The 19,044-nt window shown below is 41.6% G+C and overlaps 1 protein-coding gene across 1 annotated transcript in view; it reads left to right on the top strand.

Annotated features, from left to right (window-relative positions):
* Nucleotides 1-19,044, top strand: part of ercc6l2 (excision repair cross-complementation group 6-like 2) — a 93,418-nt gene that overhangs the window by 35,227 nt on the left and 39,147 nt on the right. Inside the window, exon 11 of the mRNA XM_087997350.1 lies at nt 5,665-5,736. Within this exon, the coding sequence (XP_087853476.1) occupies nt 5,665-5,736 (72 nt within the window). The remainder of the gene's footprint in view (nt 1-5,664; nt 5,737-19,044) is intronic.

Raw genomic sequence — 19,044 nt, 5'->3', positions numbered from 1 at the left:
GTCGTCCGGGGCATGATGCAGAGCTGGGCGGAGGAGTGGCAGATGGAGTTCAACCATGTCAAGTGTGAGGTTGTCCATTTTGGAAGGACAAATAAGAATGCGGAATACAGGGTTAACGGTAGGGTTCTTAGTAAGGTGGAGGAGCAGAGGGATCTTGGGGTCTATGTTCATAGATCTTTGAAAGTTGCCACTCAGTTGGATAGAGCTTGTAAGAAGGCCTATGTTGTATTTGCGTTCATTAGCAGAGGGATTGAATTCAAGACTCGTGAGGTGATGTTGCAGCTGTACAGGACCTTGGTTAGGCCACATTTGGGGTACTGTGTGCAGTTCTGGTCGCCTCACTTTAGGAAAGATGTGGAAGCTTTGGAGAGGGTGCAGAGAAGATTTACCAGGATGTTGCCTGGAATGGAGAATAGGTTGTACGAGGATAGGTTGAGAGTGCTAGGCCTTTTCTCATTGGAACGGCGAAGGATGAGGGGTGACTTGATAGAGGTTTATAAAATGATCAGAGGAATAGATAGAGTAGACAGTCAGAAACTTTTTCCCCGGGTACAATAGAGTGTTACAAGGGGACATAAATTTAACATGAAGGGTGGAAGGTATAGGGGGGATGTCAGGGGTAGGTTCTTTACCCAGAGAGTGGTGGGGGCATGGAATACGCTGCCTGTGGGAATGGCAGAGTCAGAATCATTGGCGACCTTTAAGCGGCAATTGGATAGGTACATGGATGGGTGCTTAAGCTAGGACAAATGTTCGGCACAACATCGTGGGCCGAAGGGCCTGTTCTGTGCTGTATTGTTCTATGTTCTAAGGCGGGTGCAGGTGAGTAGGTGGCAGATTGTGCCCATGGTGCTCAGTATTACCATGGCGTTGTTTGCCAACATACCGGAAGGGGGTGTAAAATCGACCCTGTGATGTGAGACAAATTTTGTTACATTTTTATGTTGACACTTCTAACTTAAACTCCTTATCTGACTACTTGCAATTGAAATTTCTCATTAAAACATTTTCCTGTGATTGTGACTGCAGGTATCTTAACATTGGTGCTACGCCACATGCTCATTTGCATCTTCCCACACTGACCCACTCCAATCCTTTGTCCACTCAGTGGTTAGTAGGATATATGTCTTTTCACCAGAAATGATTTCTTACAATCCTTAGAATTTCCTCCTTCATGCAGTAAAGAGGTTTATTCATCTGTCATAATCCATTGGCACGATAGGGCAGGAAGTTGAACAAAAGCTCTTCCATCAGATTTTGTGCCATGTTTGTCGTGGAGTCGCCTTAAGCAATTTAAACATGCTCCATGATGATGGTGATGCACAAAGTCTGGTATTAAACCTCGCCTGTACATTTATCAGTTGTTTGTACAGCTAATTTCATGATGTTAAATTTTTGTCCAGTGTAATTGACTTTACAATACCAGGTTGTAGTCCAACAGGTTTAATTGGAAGCACTAGCTTTTGAACCGCTGCTCCTTCAAGTGGTTATCCTGATGACTACCTGATGAAGGAGCAGCACTCCGAAAGCTAATGCTTCCAATTAAACCTGTTGGGTTATAACCTGGTGTTGTGTGATTTTTAACTTTGTACACCCCAGTCCATCACAGGCATCTTCAAATCATGAATTTACAATCGGATAGTTTCTGAAGTATTAAGCTAGGGATCAGATGAAAATGATGCATTGTTAAGACACCAAGTTTTGAAGGTAACATTTAAGGGAGTACAAGTAACATGAATTCTTGATACGTGATTTAGAATAAAGTACTAAGTTGAAGTGAAAGAAATAGATTAAAAGGTGATATAAACAAAATTAAATAATACCTTTATTAAGTTAGAATTTCACGCTATTGAAAGCATTTTGACAATGATATAGTTGCTTCATAAATAATACTTTTTCAAACAAATGAATAGCAGAGAACATTTCAGCAGCACTTCTCAAGGAACCATTGTTTTTAGGATCTTTCCACCAAAGTATGACAAACTTACTTAATAGGATTGGCTATGACATTCATAGGTACTTCAATAGGTGGGCAATAATAGTTCTACTAAAGATGCATGCAATTTGACTATATGGTTGCATCTTTTAGTGTCTTAAGTGAAGATATTTGTTTCCCGAAACTTTATGCCAACTTTTGAAGTTCCAGTATCCTAAATTAATAAAGAAATGTTAGAAATCTTATCTTATATAGCTTTGGGAGCACAGTTTTAATATCAAGCACCTTAAAGTCCAATTCGCTGGTGGAGAGCAATTTTGGAATGTCACCTTAAATCTGAATTAGGAGCTAGATGTTCTTATGTACCCCAACAGTTTGGTCAGGATTTCTGCAGTCAGAGCCAGGTAAGGTTTTATTTTGCTTCTTTTATATCAAGTGACCATATCAGCCATGTCCAGTCCATATTCCTTTGAGGCTTGTCCATATGTTCTGGGAAAGATTGAAACTTGTTTAAGATGTTGGGCTGGAGATAGTTTGTTTATTTGGGAGGATATTTTCTTTCCAAGCTTTTCTCCCGGTTTTATGAGTTTTGTAGAGTTGGAGATGTTTGATTCATTCCCAGAAAGCGTTTCATAGACCGTAACACCATACTAAGAAATAAGATTAAATGATTAGGTGCACGGAGCCTGCTCTACCACACAATAGGAATGTGGCTGATCTGACATTGCTCACTTCCCTTTTCCCCAAAACCCTTCATTCACCTCTTGGTCAAGAATGTCTTTCTCAACTTAAATATACACAAGATCTCTGCCTCCACAGCTCTCTGCGACAAGTAGTTTGAGACTCCCAAGCCTCTGAGAGAAGAAATTCCTTTTTATCTCAAACTTAAATTGGCAGCCTATTATTCTGAGATTATGCTCTCTGGTCTTAGATGCTCCCATGAGGGGAAGCATCCTCTTAACATTTACCCTGTCAAGCCCTTGAGAGGAATCCTTTTTGTTTCAATGAGATCACTCCTCATTCTTCTAAAGTCTAGACAATCTATCCATACCAGGGATCATCCTAGTGAATCTCTCTGTGCTGCTTCCAATGAAACAATAGCTTTCCTTAAATAAGAGGACCAAACCTGCAGTCACTACTCCAGACATGGTGACAGCATTCCAGATGTGGTCTCAGCAACACCGTGTATAGTTGCAGTCAGACTTCCCTACTCTTTTACTCCAACTCTCTTGATATAAGGACCACCATTCCATTAGCCTTCCTGATTACCTGCTGCATATGTGTTTTGTGCACTAGTATGCTCAAGTCCCTTTGAGTTGCAGCCTTCTGCAATTTTTCTCAATTTAAATAGTGTTCTTTTGATCTCTGTTCCAGAATGAACAACTTCGCTTCTTCCTACATTGTAATGCCCTTGTTAACTTTTTGCCAACTTACTCAATCCATCAATATCATTCTATGATTTGTTTGTATCTCTTTAGAACCTGTCTTTTCACCTATTTTTGTGCTGTCTACACATCTAGCTACAGTATATACACTTCCTTCCTTCAAGGCATTAAAATATATGGCAAACGTGAACTGCAGTGGTAAAAAGAAGCAGCTTACTGTCACCTACTCAAGGGTGACTAGGGATAGGCAATAAATTCTGGCCAGCCATGACACCAGAGTCCTACAAGTGAATAAAAAAAAATCATTCCAGCACTGATCTCTATGGAACTCCACTCATTCCAGGTTGCCAACCTGAAAAAGAGCCCTTTATCTCCACTTGCTGTTTCCTGCCCATTAGCCAGTTCTCTATCCACACCAGTGTATTTCCTCCAACATCATGGGCTTTTATCTTATGACTTAATCTTTGGTGAGGTACCTTTTTGAACACCTTTTAGCAGCTCAAATTCAACACACCTACTAGTTCCTCTCTATCCAGTCTGGTTGGGACTTCCTTGCTAAAACCCTAATAAATTAGTCAGACATAATTTCCCCTTTTATGAAGCCATGCTGACTCTGCCTGATTAGAGTATGATTTTCCAAGTGGAGAGATGAGGAGTTTTGAAATCTTTGTGAATGATGATTTAAAAATGGTTACTGATGAGAGTTATTTCTCTGTATGTTGCACCTTTAAATGGAAAAGAGTGATATTTGAGAAGATGGCTATCCCCTAAACTGGAGTTGATCTAAAGAGTTACAGAAATTATCCTAATGAGGTTAGTGTGATGACTGAAGGTCTATTTGGATGCGTACTACTCACTCATCAAGAAGACTAGAGCTGTGACAGAAGTACAAATGATGGCGGTTTTTTTGCAGCCCAGCTTGTTCCAGCAAGCATGCAACAGATAGGAATATCAGCATGGTGTCTTCTCTGCAGTTTGACATAAATGGCCGAGCAAGCCACTCAGGTCAGAGGATGATCTTATCAACGTGCAATGTTATAAGAACTGGTCAGAGGCTAGGAATTCTAGAGTGAGTAACTCCTTCCTGACTCCCCAAAACCTGTCCACAATTGATAAGGCGCAAATCAGGAGTGTAATGGACATCTATGCACTTGAGTGGATGTCTGCAGCTCCAACAACACTGAATAAGCTTGATACTGTCTAGGATCAAACAGCCTTCCTGATTCGCATCCCATTCGGCATCTTTAACATTCACGTCCTTCACCACTAACATGCAGTGGCAACTGTAAATACCATCTACAAAGTGCACTGCTGTAAGTTACCCAGCCTCCTCTGACAGAAATCTTTCAAACTGCAGATTCTACCACCTAGAGGATCAAGAGCAGCAGACATGTGAGAACACCACCATCCAGAAGTTCCCCCCCCCCCAAGCAACACATCATCCTGACTTTGGGCATTACTGAATAGGCATTTACCAAGTCCCATGAACAAGTCAACCACATTGTGTTGGGTTTGTGGTCACATGGAAGGCGTAGAGAGTAAAGACAGGAAATTCTTTCTGAACATTATTAAACTGGATGGGCATTTAGAATAATCTAATAATTTCACAATCACCTGTAGAATCTTAGAATCCCTACACAGTGTGGAAGGTGGTTATTTGGTCTATTAAGTCCATATAGATCCTCTGAAGAGCATCCAGCTGAGATATAGCACCTCTACTGTATCCCATAACTCCATGTCTACCCTGGCTAATCCACCTAGTCTGCACATCCATGAACACTATGGACAATTTCAGCATGGCCAATCCATCTAACCTGCATATCTTTGGACTGTGGGAGGAAACTGGAGCTGACCCTGGGAGAATATGCAAATTCCATACAAACTGAGGCTGGAATCGAACCTGGGTACCTGGCTCTGTGAGGCAACATTGCTAACCACCAAAACTTTGTTTTCTTTCAGGCTTACCATTTTATTGAATTTAAATTCGACTAGCTGCTGTGGTGTGATTTGAACATTTGGCTCCAGAGCATTGGTCCCAGACTCTGGGTTACTGGCCTAATATGTTACCTCTGTGCTGTTGTCCCATTTGACTTGGAGCTATACTATATTTCCATCACTTTAGCTAGGCAAAAACCTGGAACTCCTTTGAATGTGGGTGTGATCTACATCACATAGACTGCAGCAGTTAAAAAGGAAGCTTAACACCATTTTCTCTAGGGCAGTTAGGGATGTGTCTTTGCCAGTAATGGCCCATCCATGAAAGAATTTTTTATAAGTGCCTGTTGTGACTTGTGCATCCATAAGCAGATGTTGAAATATCAATATGTCCATCTCTGCTTTCAGGTTCTTCAGCAGCTTTTGAACCACTGCAGAAAGAGCCAGGAAAAGGTTCTGCTGTTCTCCCTCTCAACCAAGGTGGGTAACCATATTCAAATATGATGTGTAAGTCAGATAATTTTTCACAACTGTGCAGAATAAAATTTGAGACACTAATTGGAATTCATGTAGAAGTGTTGCATTTTTTAAAAAAGCAGAATACTCCAGTTACTGGAAATCTGAAATAAAAACAGAAAAATGTTAGAAATACTCAGGGCAAGTAAAATATGTAGAGTGAGAACAAGAGTTCATGTTTCAGTTTGATGATGATTCATGAAACCATTCTGATGAAAGGTCAATCCTTTCAAATATTAATCCCTGAGGGATCCAAAGTTTGTCCATAACGCCATCTTCAACAGTCTCTTCCTTCACTGCTGATGCACCGTGGCAGCAGGCATGCCATCCATGAGATACACGACAGTCCCTTATTAAGGTATTTTCAATAGCAGCTTCCGAACCTGCAATCTCTGCTGCTCAGATGGCAGGGGAAGCAGAAACTCCATCACCTGCAAGTTCTCCCTCAAGACTCGCACCAGCCTAATTTGGAAATAAATCATTGTTTTTAACTACCACTACCGGAATTGCTCTCCTAACCTACAGGGGACTGCAAAAGTTCAAGAAGGCAGCTCACCACCTCAAGGATGAACAATAAATGCTGGCATAGCCAGCAACACCTGCATCCTATGAATAAATGTTTAAAAACATGCGTACACAATTCTAGTGCAAAACCAGATGCCATTTTCATAAAGTGGTTAAAGCACATGTGCATTGAAAAATCACTGGACATGGTGGAGGAAGATCATGATTACAATATTGTTTCAATGTCAGGTATGTGGTTTTGGAGTTCTGCTCTCTAATCAATACTTTACTCCAAAACGATGAATATTGGTTAAGCAGCATGAAGGATATTTAAAAGGATCATCTGCTACTAATAGATTTACGGTATATACTTGAGCAATAGTCAAACTTTTTTGACCACTTCTTAATGTTAAATTTGTGGGATCGACTATTACATGGATACTACTTTTGAGGGGCTGAAATTCATGCCCGTCAAAATTCATACCATATCATTAGCAGAAGCCCAGATGATCTCTAAATGCATAAAGGAAATATAACAAATTACAGTAATTCTGAAAACCTGGAGTGGAACACAACAGCCAGTGGACTGTAAGTGGCACGTAGCAATTGGCAGACTGGAAAGTTGGAGTGGGATGCGACGGCTGGCACACTGACTCATAAATATTGATCTGTTACCTGTGAAGAACTATGGTCAACTTTTGCACAAGATATATGGAAAATGTTAGGTTATTTAGCCAAAAATGGGGGGTGGACTTTTACATGAGATTAACTATTACTTGAGTACATATGGTGGTTACCGATTTTTTTTTTTTTTCTTCTGGCGTTTTATTGCAATTCTACATGCTTTTAATGCTTTCCACACTTGTTTCAAGTTTTAAATGTCTATTGGGTAAACATGACAGTATGGCCTAGTTATTTTGTTCCAAAGATTTCAAAGCTTCACTCCCAGATAAAGGTGCACTAGAATACACTTTCCTTGAAATTGACAAATGACTGTAAATATGAGCAGAGGACAAACTGCAAGAAGAGGAAGCAAAAGGAATTTGATTAGGCAACTATATCTGTTCATGATGAGCTCTTCTACCAGGAAGGAAAAATATGTGAGGCATCTGTGCTTCACTAAGGAGGATCATCAATGAATCTGCCCTTTGCTGCAGTCATAATCCTCAGCAGGACAAGAACAGCATTGCCAGTCATTGTAAAGGTGAAAATGGATGTGAACTTTTATACATCTTCTTCCTTCAGGCTGATACTGGAGAGATTTTTAACATCTTGCAAAAGGGCAGGCACACAGGGTCTGTAATAAAAAATGCACTTTCCAGACTTCAATGTTCCGTGGCATTTTGCAGCGAATATTGTGCTTTCAATATGTTGCAATTGCAGATCAGATGCAGCAAACTCTCAAAACAATACCTCCCAGCCTTGATCTGTCCATCCCTCCGGGGACTCAGTGGTTAGCACTGCTGCTTCACAGCATCAGGGACCCAGGTTCGATTCCAGCCTCTGACAGCTGTCTGTGTGGAGTTTGCACATTCTCCGGTTTCCTCCCACAGTCCAGAGATGTGCAGGTAAGGTGAAATGACTATGCTAAATTGCCCATAGTGTTCAGGGATGTGTAGGTTAGGTGCATTAGTCAGGAGTAAATATAGGATTGGGGGGAATGGATCTGGATGGGTTATTCTTGGGAGGGTTGATGTGGACTATTTGGTGTGGACTATTTGTTTCCACATTGTAGGGATTCTTTGATTCTTTAACATGCTTCCACAGATCCACGTTGTGCTTAAATACTTTCACTCCCAAAACCGTGACCTCGCTTGTTGATCTATTTGATATGTTGACAGCATAGTAACTTTATTTAATTGAGCCTCAGACATCAAAATGGTTTGGTGTTCTTACTGATAACACAGCGGCACGGTGGTACAGTGGTTAGCACTGCTGCCTCACAGCGCCAGAGACCCGGGTTCAATTCCTGCCTCAGGCGACTGACTCTGTGGATTTTCACGTTCTCCCCGTGTCTGCGTGGGTTTCCTCCGGGTGCTCCGGTTTCCTCCCACAGTTCAAAGATGTGCAGGTCAGGTGAATTGGCCATGCTAAATTGCCCGTAGTGTTAGGTAAGGGGTAAATGTAGGGGTATGGGTGGGTTGCGCTTCAGCGGGGCGGTGTGGACTTGTTGGGCCGAAGGGCCTGTTTCCACACTGTAAGTAATCTAATCTAATCTAAAAAAAAACATTACAATTGCTGTGTCCAAAACTGAGGCTTAGATTTCTTTAAAAGCAAGTTTTGGAATCCAGCTTGCGTCAATTAACATATATTTCTTATGAAAATGAGTGATGTCCTACATAATTGATTGTGAATAATGGTGGTCAGCATTAAAGTGCTTTTACCCACATTTCTCTTGTGCACTGTGTCCCAGCCTGATCATACTTTATCAGGACTGCTATGTTATTTTTGTTTTCAATTTTCTGTTGCTGTCGGAGCTCCACATATAGATAACCACTAATAATAAGCATGCATCATGTATCCAGTCTTAGATCTAACCTGTTCATTCTGTTGCACTAGCTGTTAGCTGCATCGGGGTTATCAACCATGATTGGAACCTGGCCTACTGCAATCAGTCTCACAACTCAAAAGGTCCTTCAAATGTGAACATTCAATGGTCATTAAAGCATCCTTCTCCTGCCTTTGGTTGCACTTTGGAAAGTAGGTGTCTTCATTCACTTGTTCTGCTCGTGAAAAATATTGCTTTGTGTGCTATGTAGGCAAATCATACCATACGTGATTACATCAGGGTAATAGAACAGAATGGCAGAATATAGTGTTACAGCTGCAGAGAAAGACCAACTTTAATATATGAGAGGTTCGTTCAAAAGTCTGAAAACAGCGGAGAAAAAGCTGTTCTTGAATCTCTTGTTGACTATTTTCAAACTCTTGTATCTTCTGCCCGATGGCAATAAACTTGAGCATGAGGAAAAGGTTATTTACCTTCCAAAACAATCCTGAGTCTTGGATCACTTTCCTTGAGCCAAAATGCTATGGAGCACTGAGGCTAGTTTCATTCGCGACCCTAATATTTAAACCTGGTTATCTGTCCGTTTTTTTGAAGGCTCGTCAGTGTGTTGTTTATCCTATTGGTGAGCTGTGGGGTGGGGTCAAACTCCCTCTTTTGGTAGGTGTTGGTATCTGCAAGTAGTTGTGCTTTTTGGATGTAGTCTGCTTTGCCCAGGATGACCGTCATTCTGCCTTTATCTGCTGGTAGTATGATTATGTTCTTATCGTTTCTTAGTGATTTTAGTGCTTCCCTCTCCTTGGTGTTGAGGTTGTGTTTGTCTTTTCCTACAAAAAAACGGACAGATAACCAGGTTTGACCTACAAAGAATGAAACCTGAAAGCAACAACACCCCCAGATTCTATGGACTACCCAAAGTGCACAAACCAGACATCCCACTCTGACCAGGGACACCATCACACAAACTGGCTAAAGAACTGCAGCAGAAACTGAAACACCTGATCAGCGGATCCAGACACTCTATACAATCAACACAGGAATTCTTGGACATCATCAGAAATATACACATAGACAAGGAAGAAACCATGGTTTCATTTTCTGTAACGGCACTATTCACCTCTATCGACAAAACCCTAGCCAGAGAAACAATATGTAGATAGGCCAACAAGAGGTGAGGCCATACTGGATTTGGTTCTGGGTAACGAACCAGGCCAGGTGTTAGAATTGGAGGTAGGTGAGCACTTTGGGGACAGTGACCACAATTCGGTGACTTTTACTCTAGTGATGGAGAGGAATAAGTGTGCACTGCAGGGCAAGAGTTATAGCTGGGGGCAGGGAAATTATGATGCGGTGAGGCACGACTTAGGATGCATGGCTTGGAAAAGTAGGCTTCAAGGCATGGGCACAATTGATATGTGAAGCTTGTTCAAGGAGCAACTATTGAGTGTCCTTGATAAGTATGTACCTGTCAGGCAGGAAGGAAAAGGTCGTGTGAGGGAGCCGTGGTTTAGTAAGGAATTGGGATCCCTTGTTAAATGGAAGAGAACGGCCTATGTAAAGATGAGGCATGAAGGTTCAATTGGGGCGATTGAGAGTTATAAGGTAGCCAGGAAGGATCTGACGAGAGAGCTAAGAGCAGCAAGGAGGGGACATGAAAAGTCCTTAGTTGGTAGGATTAGGGAAAACCCTAAGGCTTTCTATAGGTATATCAGGAATAAAAGAATGACTAGGGTAGGAATAGGTCCAGTCAAGGATAGTAGTGGGAAGTTGCGTGTGGAGGCTGAAGAGATTGGGGAGACACTGAATGAATACTTTTCGTCAGTATTCACTCGGGAACAGACATTGTTGCTGATGTAAATATTGAGTCACAATTAATTAGAATGGACGGCTTTGAGGTATGTAGGGAAGAGGTGTTGGAAATTCTGGAAAGGGTGAAAATAGATAAGTCCCCTGGGCCTGATGGAATTTATCCTAGGATTCTCTGGGAAGCAAGGGAGGAGATTGCAGAGCCATTGGCCTTGATTTTTATGTCCTCGTTGTCTACAGGAATAGTGCCAGAAGACTGGAGGCTAGCAAATGTGGTTCCCTTGTTCAAGAAGGGGAGTAGCGATAACCCTAGTAACTATAAGCCGGTAAGTCTCACTTCTGTTGTGGGCAAAGTCTTAGAGAGAATTGTAAGGGATAGGATTTATGAACATCTGGATAGGAATAATGTGATCAAGGATAGTCAGCATGGTTTTGTGAAGGGCAGGTCGTGCCTCACAAACCTTATTGAATTCTTTGAGAAGGTGACTAAGGAGGTAGACGAGGGTAAAGTGGTAGATGTGGTGTATATGGATTTTAGTAAGGCGTTTGATAAGGTTCCCCATGGTAGGCTACTGCAAAAAATACGGAGGTATGGCATTGAGGGTGAGTTGGAGGTTTGGATTAGGAATTGGCTGGCTGGAAGAAGACAGAGGGTAGTAGTTGATGGTAAAGGTTCATCTTGGAGTGCACTTACTAGTGGTGTTCCGCAAGGATCTGTTTTGGGACCATTGCTGTTTGTCATTTTTATAAATGACCTGGAGGAGGGGCTAGAAGGTTGGGTGAGCAAGTTTGCGGATGATACGAAAGTCGGTGGAGTTGTTGACAGTGAGGAAAGATGTGTCAGGTTGCAGCGGGATATAGATAAGTTGCAGAGCTGGGCAGAAAGGTGGCAAATGCAGTTCAATGTAGGTAAGTGTGAGGTGATTCACTTTGGTAAGAGTAACAAGAAGATGGAGTACTGGGCTAATGGTCGGATACTTGGTAGTGTGGATGAGCAGAGGGATCTTGGTGTTCATGTACACAGATCTCTGAAAGTTGCCACCCAGGTAAATAGTGCGGTGAAGAAGGCATATGGCGTACTGGCTTTTAATGGTAGAGGAATTGAGTTCCGGAGCCCTGAGGTCATGTTGCAGTTGTATAAGACTCTGGTGCGGCCGCATCTAGAGTATTGTGTGCAGTTTTGGTCGCCATACTATAGGAAGGATGTGGAGGCACTGGAACGGGTGCAGAGAAGGTTTACCAGGATGTTGCCTGGTATGGTAGGAAGATCGTATGAGGAAAGGCTGAGGCACTTGGGGCTGTTTTCATTGGAGAAAAGAAGGTTTAGGGGTGACTTGATAGAGGTGTACAAGATGATTAGGGGTTTAGATAGGGTTGACCATGAGAACCTTTTTCCACGTATGGAGTCAGCTATTATGAGGGGGCATAGCTTTAAATTAAGGGGTGGTAGGTATAGAACAGATATTAGGGGTATATTCTTTACTCAGCAAGTCGTGAGTTCATGGAATGCCCTGCCAGTAGCAGTGGTGGACTCTCCCTCTTTATGGGCATTTAAACAGGCATTGGATAAGCATATGGAGGATAGTGGGCTAGTGTAGGTTAGGTGGGCTTGGATCGGCGCAACATCGAGGGCCAAAGGGCCTGTACTGTGCTGTATTTTTCTATGTTCTAGCCAACCTGCTGGACATACAGAACAGACCACAAGACGGTGAACCTATCAACAAAGATGACATACTCAAACTACTGGACCTGTGCCTCAACACACTTCACATTCAACAACCAAGCATATGAACAAATCAACGGCACACCCATGGGCTCACCCATCTCTGGACTCATAGCAGAAGCGGTAATGCAAAGATTAGAACAAATAGTCTTACCACAAATTCAACCCAAACTCTGGGTCAGATATGTAGATGACACCTTTGAAATCATTAAAAACACAGAAATAGAGAACACACACTGGATCATCAACGCCACACTCACAGGAATCCGATTCACTAGAGAGGAAGAAAAGGACAACCAACTCCCATTCCTAGACGTGATGGTACAGAGAACACCTAACGGAGAATTCACCACAAAGGTATACAGGAAAGCCACACACACAGACCAAGTCCTAAACTACAAAAGCAACCACCCCAACACCCACAAAAGAAGTTGCATCAAGACACTATTCAAAAGAGCCACAACACACTGCAGTACACCAGAACTGCAAAAAGAGGAAGAAGAACACCTATACAATGTATTCGCCAAAAATGGATACCCCCACAATTTCATCAACAGATGCCTAAGGAAAAGACAACGGAACGAGGACATGCCACAACCCAAAGGACTAGCCACACTACCATACATCAAGAGCATTTCCGAACTGACAGCCAACTGACCGATCACTAGAACTCATAACAGCACACAAACCAACAGCCACTCTCAGACAACAACAACTCACCAGAACGAAGGACCCGATACCCAGCATGAGCAAAGCCAATGTAGTGTACAAAATCCCATGCAAGGACGGTACAAAACACTACATAGGACAAACAGGAAGACAGCTAACGATCCGCATCCATGAACACCAACTAGCCACGAAACGACACGACCAGCTATCCTTAGTAGCCACACACGCAGATGACAAGCAACATGAATTCGACTGGGACAACACTATTATAGGACAAGCCAGACAGAGAACAGCCAGGGAATTCCTAGAGGCATGGCACTCATCCACAGATTCAATCAATAAGCACATCGATCTGGACCCAATATACCGACCACTGCAGCTGGAGCTGACAACCGGAAGCGGCAGATTCAAACCACTACAAGTGCCGGAGGAAAGATCACAGAAGCGCTTCACAGGAAGCTCCCAAGCACTGAGGATGTCACCTAGACAGGGGACGAAACGTCTGCAACACAAATTCCCAGCTCAGCATTTAAAGCAAGACCACTGCATCTGGCAACTATATCCACCTACGGTGAATTTACAATACCTTTTTCCAATTTTTCGCCCCATGAAATACATGTGTGCTAACAAGGTGAGTTATTTAAAAGTATTACCATTCAGGTAGGGTGTATTGCCAAGATGCTGGATTTATATTATTTATTCATAGGATATAGGCATCACTGGATGGGCCAGCATTTACTGCCCATGCCTACTTGCCCTTGAGAAAATATTGGTGAGCAGTTGTCTTGATCCACTGCAGTCTATTTGCTGCCATTACACACACACACACTGCCATTAGGGAGGGAGTCTGAGGTTTTGACCCAGCAACATGAAAGAAACATCAATATATTTAAGTCAGGACGGCGAGTGACTTGGGGGGGAATCTTGCAGATGATGGAGTTTCCATGTATCAGCTACCCTAGTCCTTCACGATGGTAGTGATTATCACTTTGGAAAGTGCTGTCTATGGACCCTTGGTGATATATACTGGTATGTACCAAATTTGGTTAATCAAAATTGCCTTTGCTTTCCAGTATTGTGAGATCATGGTTTTGCTTCTAAAGTTAAATGGCTAAGGAGCAGATCATTTTAAAATTGGGGGATGGTTGGTGAGAACTCATGATCAGAAGGGAGACTGTTGACGGGGAGAAATGAAAATGAACCACATTAACTGACTGTTGCTCTCATTAATGCGAAGTTATTTTAAGCATGTGGTCATCCATTCACTTCAGATACTTTTAAAAACAGTCTTAGTTACACTTCTCAAATGAAATACTGTGTTTTTTAAAGAGATATCTTATGTATTTATCAGCAACATATGTCAGCAGACAGACCTTCATAGTCAAGCAGCAATTGGGCTGCAGATTATAGTTCCAATTTATGTAAGAGTTTATATGCATCTAATGCATACAGTCTATAAGCATATTATCAGGCCATTTGGTCCAGTTGGTCTATGGTAGTGCTTGTCATCCCCATAAGTCCTCCTTTGTCCCCCACTTTAATTACTCGTACCAGTCTTACCTCATTCCTTTATTCCATTCCACCTCAAACGTGCATCATCAAACTTAATGTTTTGAAGTCATCCATATGCTTACTATTCATTTTGTAAAGAAATTTCTCCTAAGACCTTTATTTGAACAACTTGCATTTATGGTCCATTCTTCTAGACTGATCCACAAGTGGAAGCAATTTCTTAAAATAAAACCTGTTCCCGGTCATTAAATTTCAGCTTTTGTATCTTCAATTACACTTGACAACTGGTCCTTGCAAAGTGATACTGGTTTCAAAGGAAGCACGGTCTCCATTGACCATTTCCCAAATCAGTCTTTATGTGCTAACGTGAATTAAGCTAAATGTCTGCTTTGCCAAAATAATTTGCTCGTTTATGGCATAAGAATTTCAGAATTTTACAGCAGGCTTTTTGCTTATTCCTTTAATTTTGTGGTTGCAATTTATTTTAAGATTTTACATACTCTCTGACTCAATTTCTTTAGTCAAAAGTGTTTGGTATAGCAATGTAATCTATAGCACTATGCTTTTTCGTTTGCCATAGCCATATGATCTGTACCACAAGGCACTAACTGGGGGCTGTCATCATGTAGGCAATTTCAGTGAAGTCACAGTACAAGTCTTGACTTTTGTCTTGGGTGCTTGAAACATGGTATTAAAGGTGAAGCAGAGATCAGCTGTTGAAGAGCTATGAAAAAAGCACAATCACTGACAAAGAGTTAGAAGTATTAAGAGCTGTGAAAGCTGCTACAAGAACTGAAAGAAACCAAGGGAAAAAAACACAATGAAATACCAGCCCAGACAGTGGTTGCAATTTTTCATCACTGCTCCAGTCAAAAAGAAGGATAATATGAAACAAAATTAGCAGTTTTTATATGTGCAATGGCAAAATTAAGAAACTGCAGCAGAGTTGCTTAAGCCGGAATGTTGGGAAAATAATGTATTCCTCCTTTTAAATCTTTTGAATAATGGAAAGAATACAGATGGCAGAACTGTTTAAAAACACAACATCATGCTTGGGTATTCAAAGTTGAATAGTTTAATTTGGGATTCAGGTCAGCATGGACTGTTGAACTGAAGGGTCTGTTTCTATGCTGCATGACTCTGCCAGGGAGATGAAATGCAGAGTGGAAGTACAATATGGGTAATTGCACAGGTAAGTGTAGCAGAAGTGCCAAGACAGTCTGGCAGGCAGGGCAGTTGTAGTCAATTGAAGGCACAAGAGAGGATGGCACAATCAGATGACATTTATTTTAACAGAGCTTTTGAAGGAGTTTTGCGAGAAAGGCAAATGAGTTGAAGTTATTGATTTACACATGGGAATGATATCATTCAGGGACAGGCAGGACTGGAGGATTGGCAGCTCAATATTGTAGGGTATAGAAGCTTCAGGCAAGATGAGGAGGGGTTTGAGTGTTGGAAGAGGAGGTAGGGTTGCAATATTGGTCACAGAATCAATTTATTAAAATAAGGAGAGATGACATTTTAAAACATTCCTCTGATTAGGCAATATAGGTAGAACATAAAAACAAAGGAGCATCACATTGCTGAGAGTGTATTATCGAACTCCAAATACCAGTGAAAAGTAAAGGGTGGATATTTAGGCAAAATTCTTGGAAATATAGAATATCAATGTAATAATAAGGGATTTCAACTTCCTTCATATTAACTGAGGTAGACAAAGTGTGAAAGGAGGTGGAATTCTTAAACATTTTTTTAAGCCAGCACACTGTTCCTCTCTTGAAGAATTTTCAGTGGTGGATCTAATTTTAAGGACTAAAGCAAGCAAATGGTAAAAGTATCATTGGAGGAATATTTTGTTGATAGGCACCATACTTCAGTAATGATTTGGAGATGCCGGTGTTAGACTGGGATGTACAAAGTTACAAATCACACAACACCAGGTTATAATCCAACAGCTTTTTAATTGAAAGCACTAGCTTTCAGAGCACCGCTCCTTCATCAGTTGGTTGTGGAGTGCACAATTGTAACACACAGAATTTATAGAAAATTTATAGCAATTTTGCTATAAATTCTGTGTTACAATTGTGCACTCCACAGCACTCCGAAAGCTAGTGCTTCCAATTAAACCTGTTGGACTATAACCTGGTGTTGTGTGATTTGTAACTTTATACTTCAGTAAGACTTGGTAGTTATTGAAAGGGACACAGATGATCTGAAAGTAAAGGTTCTGAATTCAGATAAGACCAAAGATAAGGCAGGATCTGGCCAAAGTTGGCTGGAAGCAGCAACTTGTAGGAAACTCAAAATCAGAAAATAGTGAGTCATTCAAAAAGGAAATAGAGTGTAGGGCCATCGTGTTCCTGTACAGATGAAAGGGTAGGTAGAACAAACAAGTCCAAAGAACCTCTGGTGTCAAAGGATGTACAGGATTGGATAAATATACAGCAGATACTGAGACTCAAATAATGGATATCCTGGAGGAATATAGAAAATGCAGAGGATTTATTAAAACACTTCATTTAAAAAAAGTTAGAGTGAAGAAAGGGCATGAGAAAACATTAGTGAGTAAAATAAAGGAAAACCTAATAAGTATATTTGAGACAAGTGGATAAACAGGAAAAGAGTAAGGGCCCATTGGGATCTAAAGTGGCAAGCTGCCTGTGGAGCTGGAAGGCATGGCTGAGGTTTTAACTGCGCACTGTTGAAGGATAACGTAGGTAAAGGGATTATGAAGGAATCTGCAACAAATTAGCATTAAGAGCTAAGAGATCTTAGTGTTTTTAGTGGGCTTAAAAGGGGATAAATCCTCAGGCCCCAATGAAATATATCCTAAACTGCCGTGGGAGGCAGGGGAAGAAATTGCCAGGATTTTAACATTAAATTTTAAATCTTCTCTGGCCATAGGAAGGGTGCTAGAGGACTGGGAGGCAGCTAATGTGGTATCACTATTCAAGGCTACAGGCCAATAAGCCTAATATGAGTAGTAGGGAAAGTATTAGAAAAAAAATTGAGGAGCAGAATTAGTTTTGAGTTGGAGAAGCAAGGATAAATGAATAATAGTCAGCTTGGCTTTGTCAGGGGATAGGTCATGTTGAACAAATCTGAGTTTCTTGAGGCAACTAGATGTTAAGAAGAGGGTGGTGCAATTGGTGTTGTCTACATGGATTTCAGTGCAACATTTAACAAATTATTAAGTGGGAGAGTAGATGCCAAGAGCCCATGCAATCTAGAACCAATTCGGATCAAATTGGATCCAAAATTGGTCTAATGGTAGGAAATGGATAGCATTAATTGATTATTTTTTGTGACTGGAAGCAACCGTCCCCTGTTGTGCCAAATGGTTTGGTGCTGGGTCCCTTGCTGATTGTTATGTGCATTCATGATTTAGTTTTGAATATAGGAAGCATGATCTGTAAGTGCACAGATGACATGAATATTGTGTTGTAGTAATGGCAAGGAGGAAAGCCTTAGACTACAGGAAGATGTAGACGTGCTAACAGGTGGGCAGAACAGTGACAAATAAAGGTTAATCCTGAAAAGTTTGAGGTGATGGGTTTTTGAAGTACTTGGAAGGTAAAGAAATGCCCAATGAATGGTAGGGCCCTAAGAGTACAGTGAATCAGGTGGCCTTGGTGCACATACCAATAGATCCTTGAAGGCAGTTGGGTGGGTAGATAGCGGCACGGTGGCTCGGTACTTAGCATGCTGCCTCACAGCGCCAGGGATCCGGGTGCGATTCCAGCCTCTGGCGACTGTGTGGAGTTTGCACATTCTCCCCATGTCTGCGAGGGTTTCCTTCGGGTGCTCCGGTTTCCTCCCACAGTCTAAAGATGTGCAAATTAGGTAATTGGCCATGCTAAATTGCCCACAGTGTTCTGGAATTTGTAGGTTAGGTGCATTAGTCAGTGGAAATGTTAAGTAATAGGGTAGGAGAATGGGTCTGGGTAGGATACTTTTCGGAGGGTTGTTTCCACACTAGGGATTCTTTGAGCATCTATAAGATAGTTAAGAAGCCATATGGGATACTTGCCTTTATTAGTCAAGTTATTGAATATAAGAGTAAGGAGATTATGATGGAGCTATATGAAATGTTCGCTAGGCCACAGGTGGAGTACCGTATGCGTTCTGTTCGCCATGCTATACGAAGGATGCAGCTGTTCTAGAAGAGGTTCACTGGACTGTTGCCTGGACTGGAGCAATTCAGGTGTGAAGAGAGGCTAGAATGGTGTCTCCCATAGAGCATAGATGGCTGAGGGGTCCCCAGATTAAGGTGTACAAAATTAATAGTGACAAAGATAGGATTTGGGGAAATCTTCCCCTTAATAGAGGGGTCATTAGCTATGGGACATAGATTCAGGGTAAGGGACAGGAAGATAAAAGGGGATTGAGGAAATTTTTTTCATCGAGAAGGTGGAACCCTCACAACGTTTAAGTATTTAGAGGAACAATTGAAGTGCCATAGCATACAAGACTACAAGCCATGTTCTGGAAAATGGGATTAAAGTAGATAGGTGCTTGGTGACTGATGGGAACATGTTGGAGTGCTGTGAAA

The sequence above is a fragment of the Chiloscyllium plagiosum genome, unplaced genomic scaffold, assembly GCF_037043375.1.
Source record: "Chiloscyllium plagiosum isolate Xiang-an unplaced genomic scaffold, Cpla_swu_hap1 HiC_scaffold_2, whole genome shotgun sequence".
Classification (NCBI taxonomy): domain Eukaryota; kingdom Metazoa; phylum Chordata; class Chondrichthyes; order Orectolobiformes; family Hemiscylliidae; genus Chiloscyllium; species Chiloscyllium plagiosum.
The sequence above is the reverse complement of the archived record's forward strand: the minus strand, read 5'-3'. Positions and strand labels throughout refer to the sequence as shown.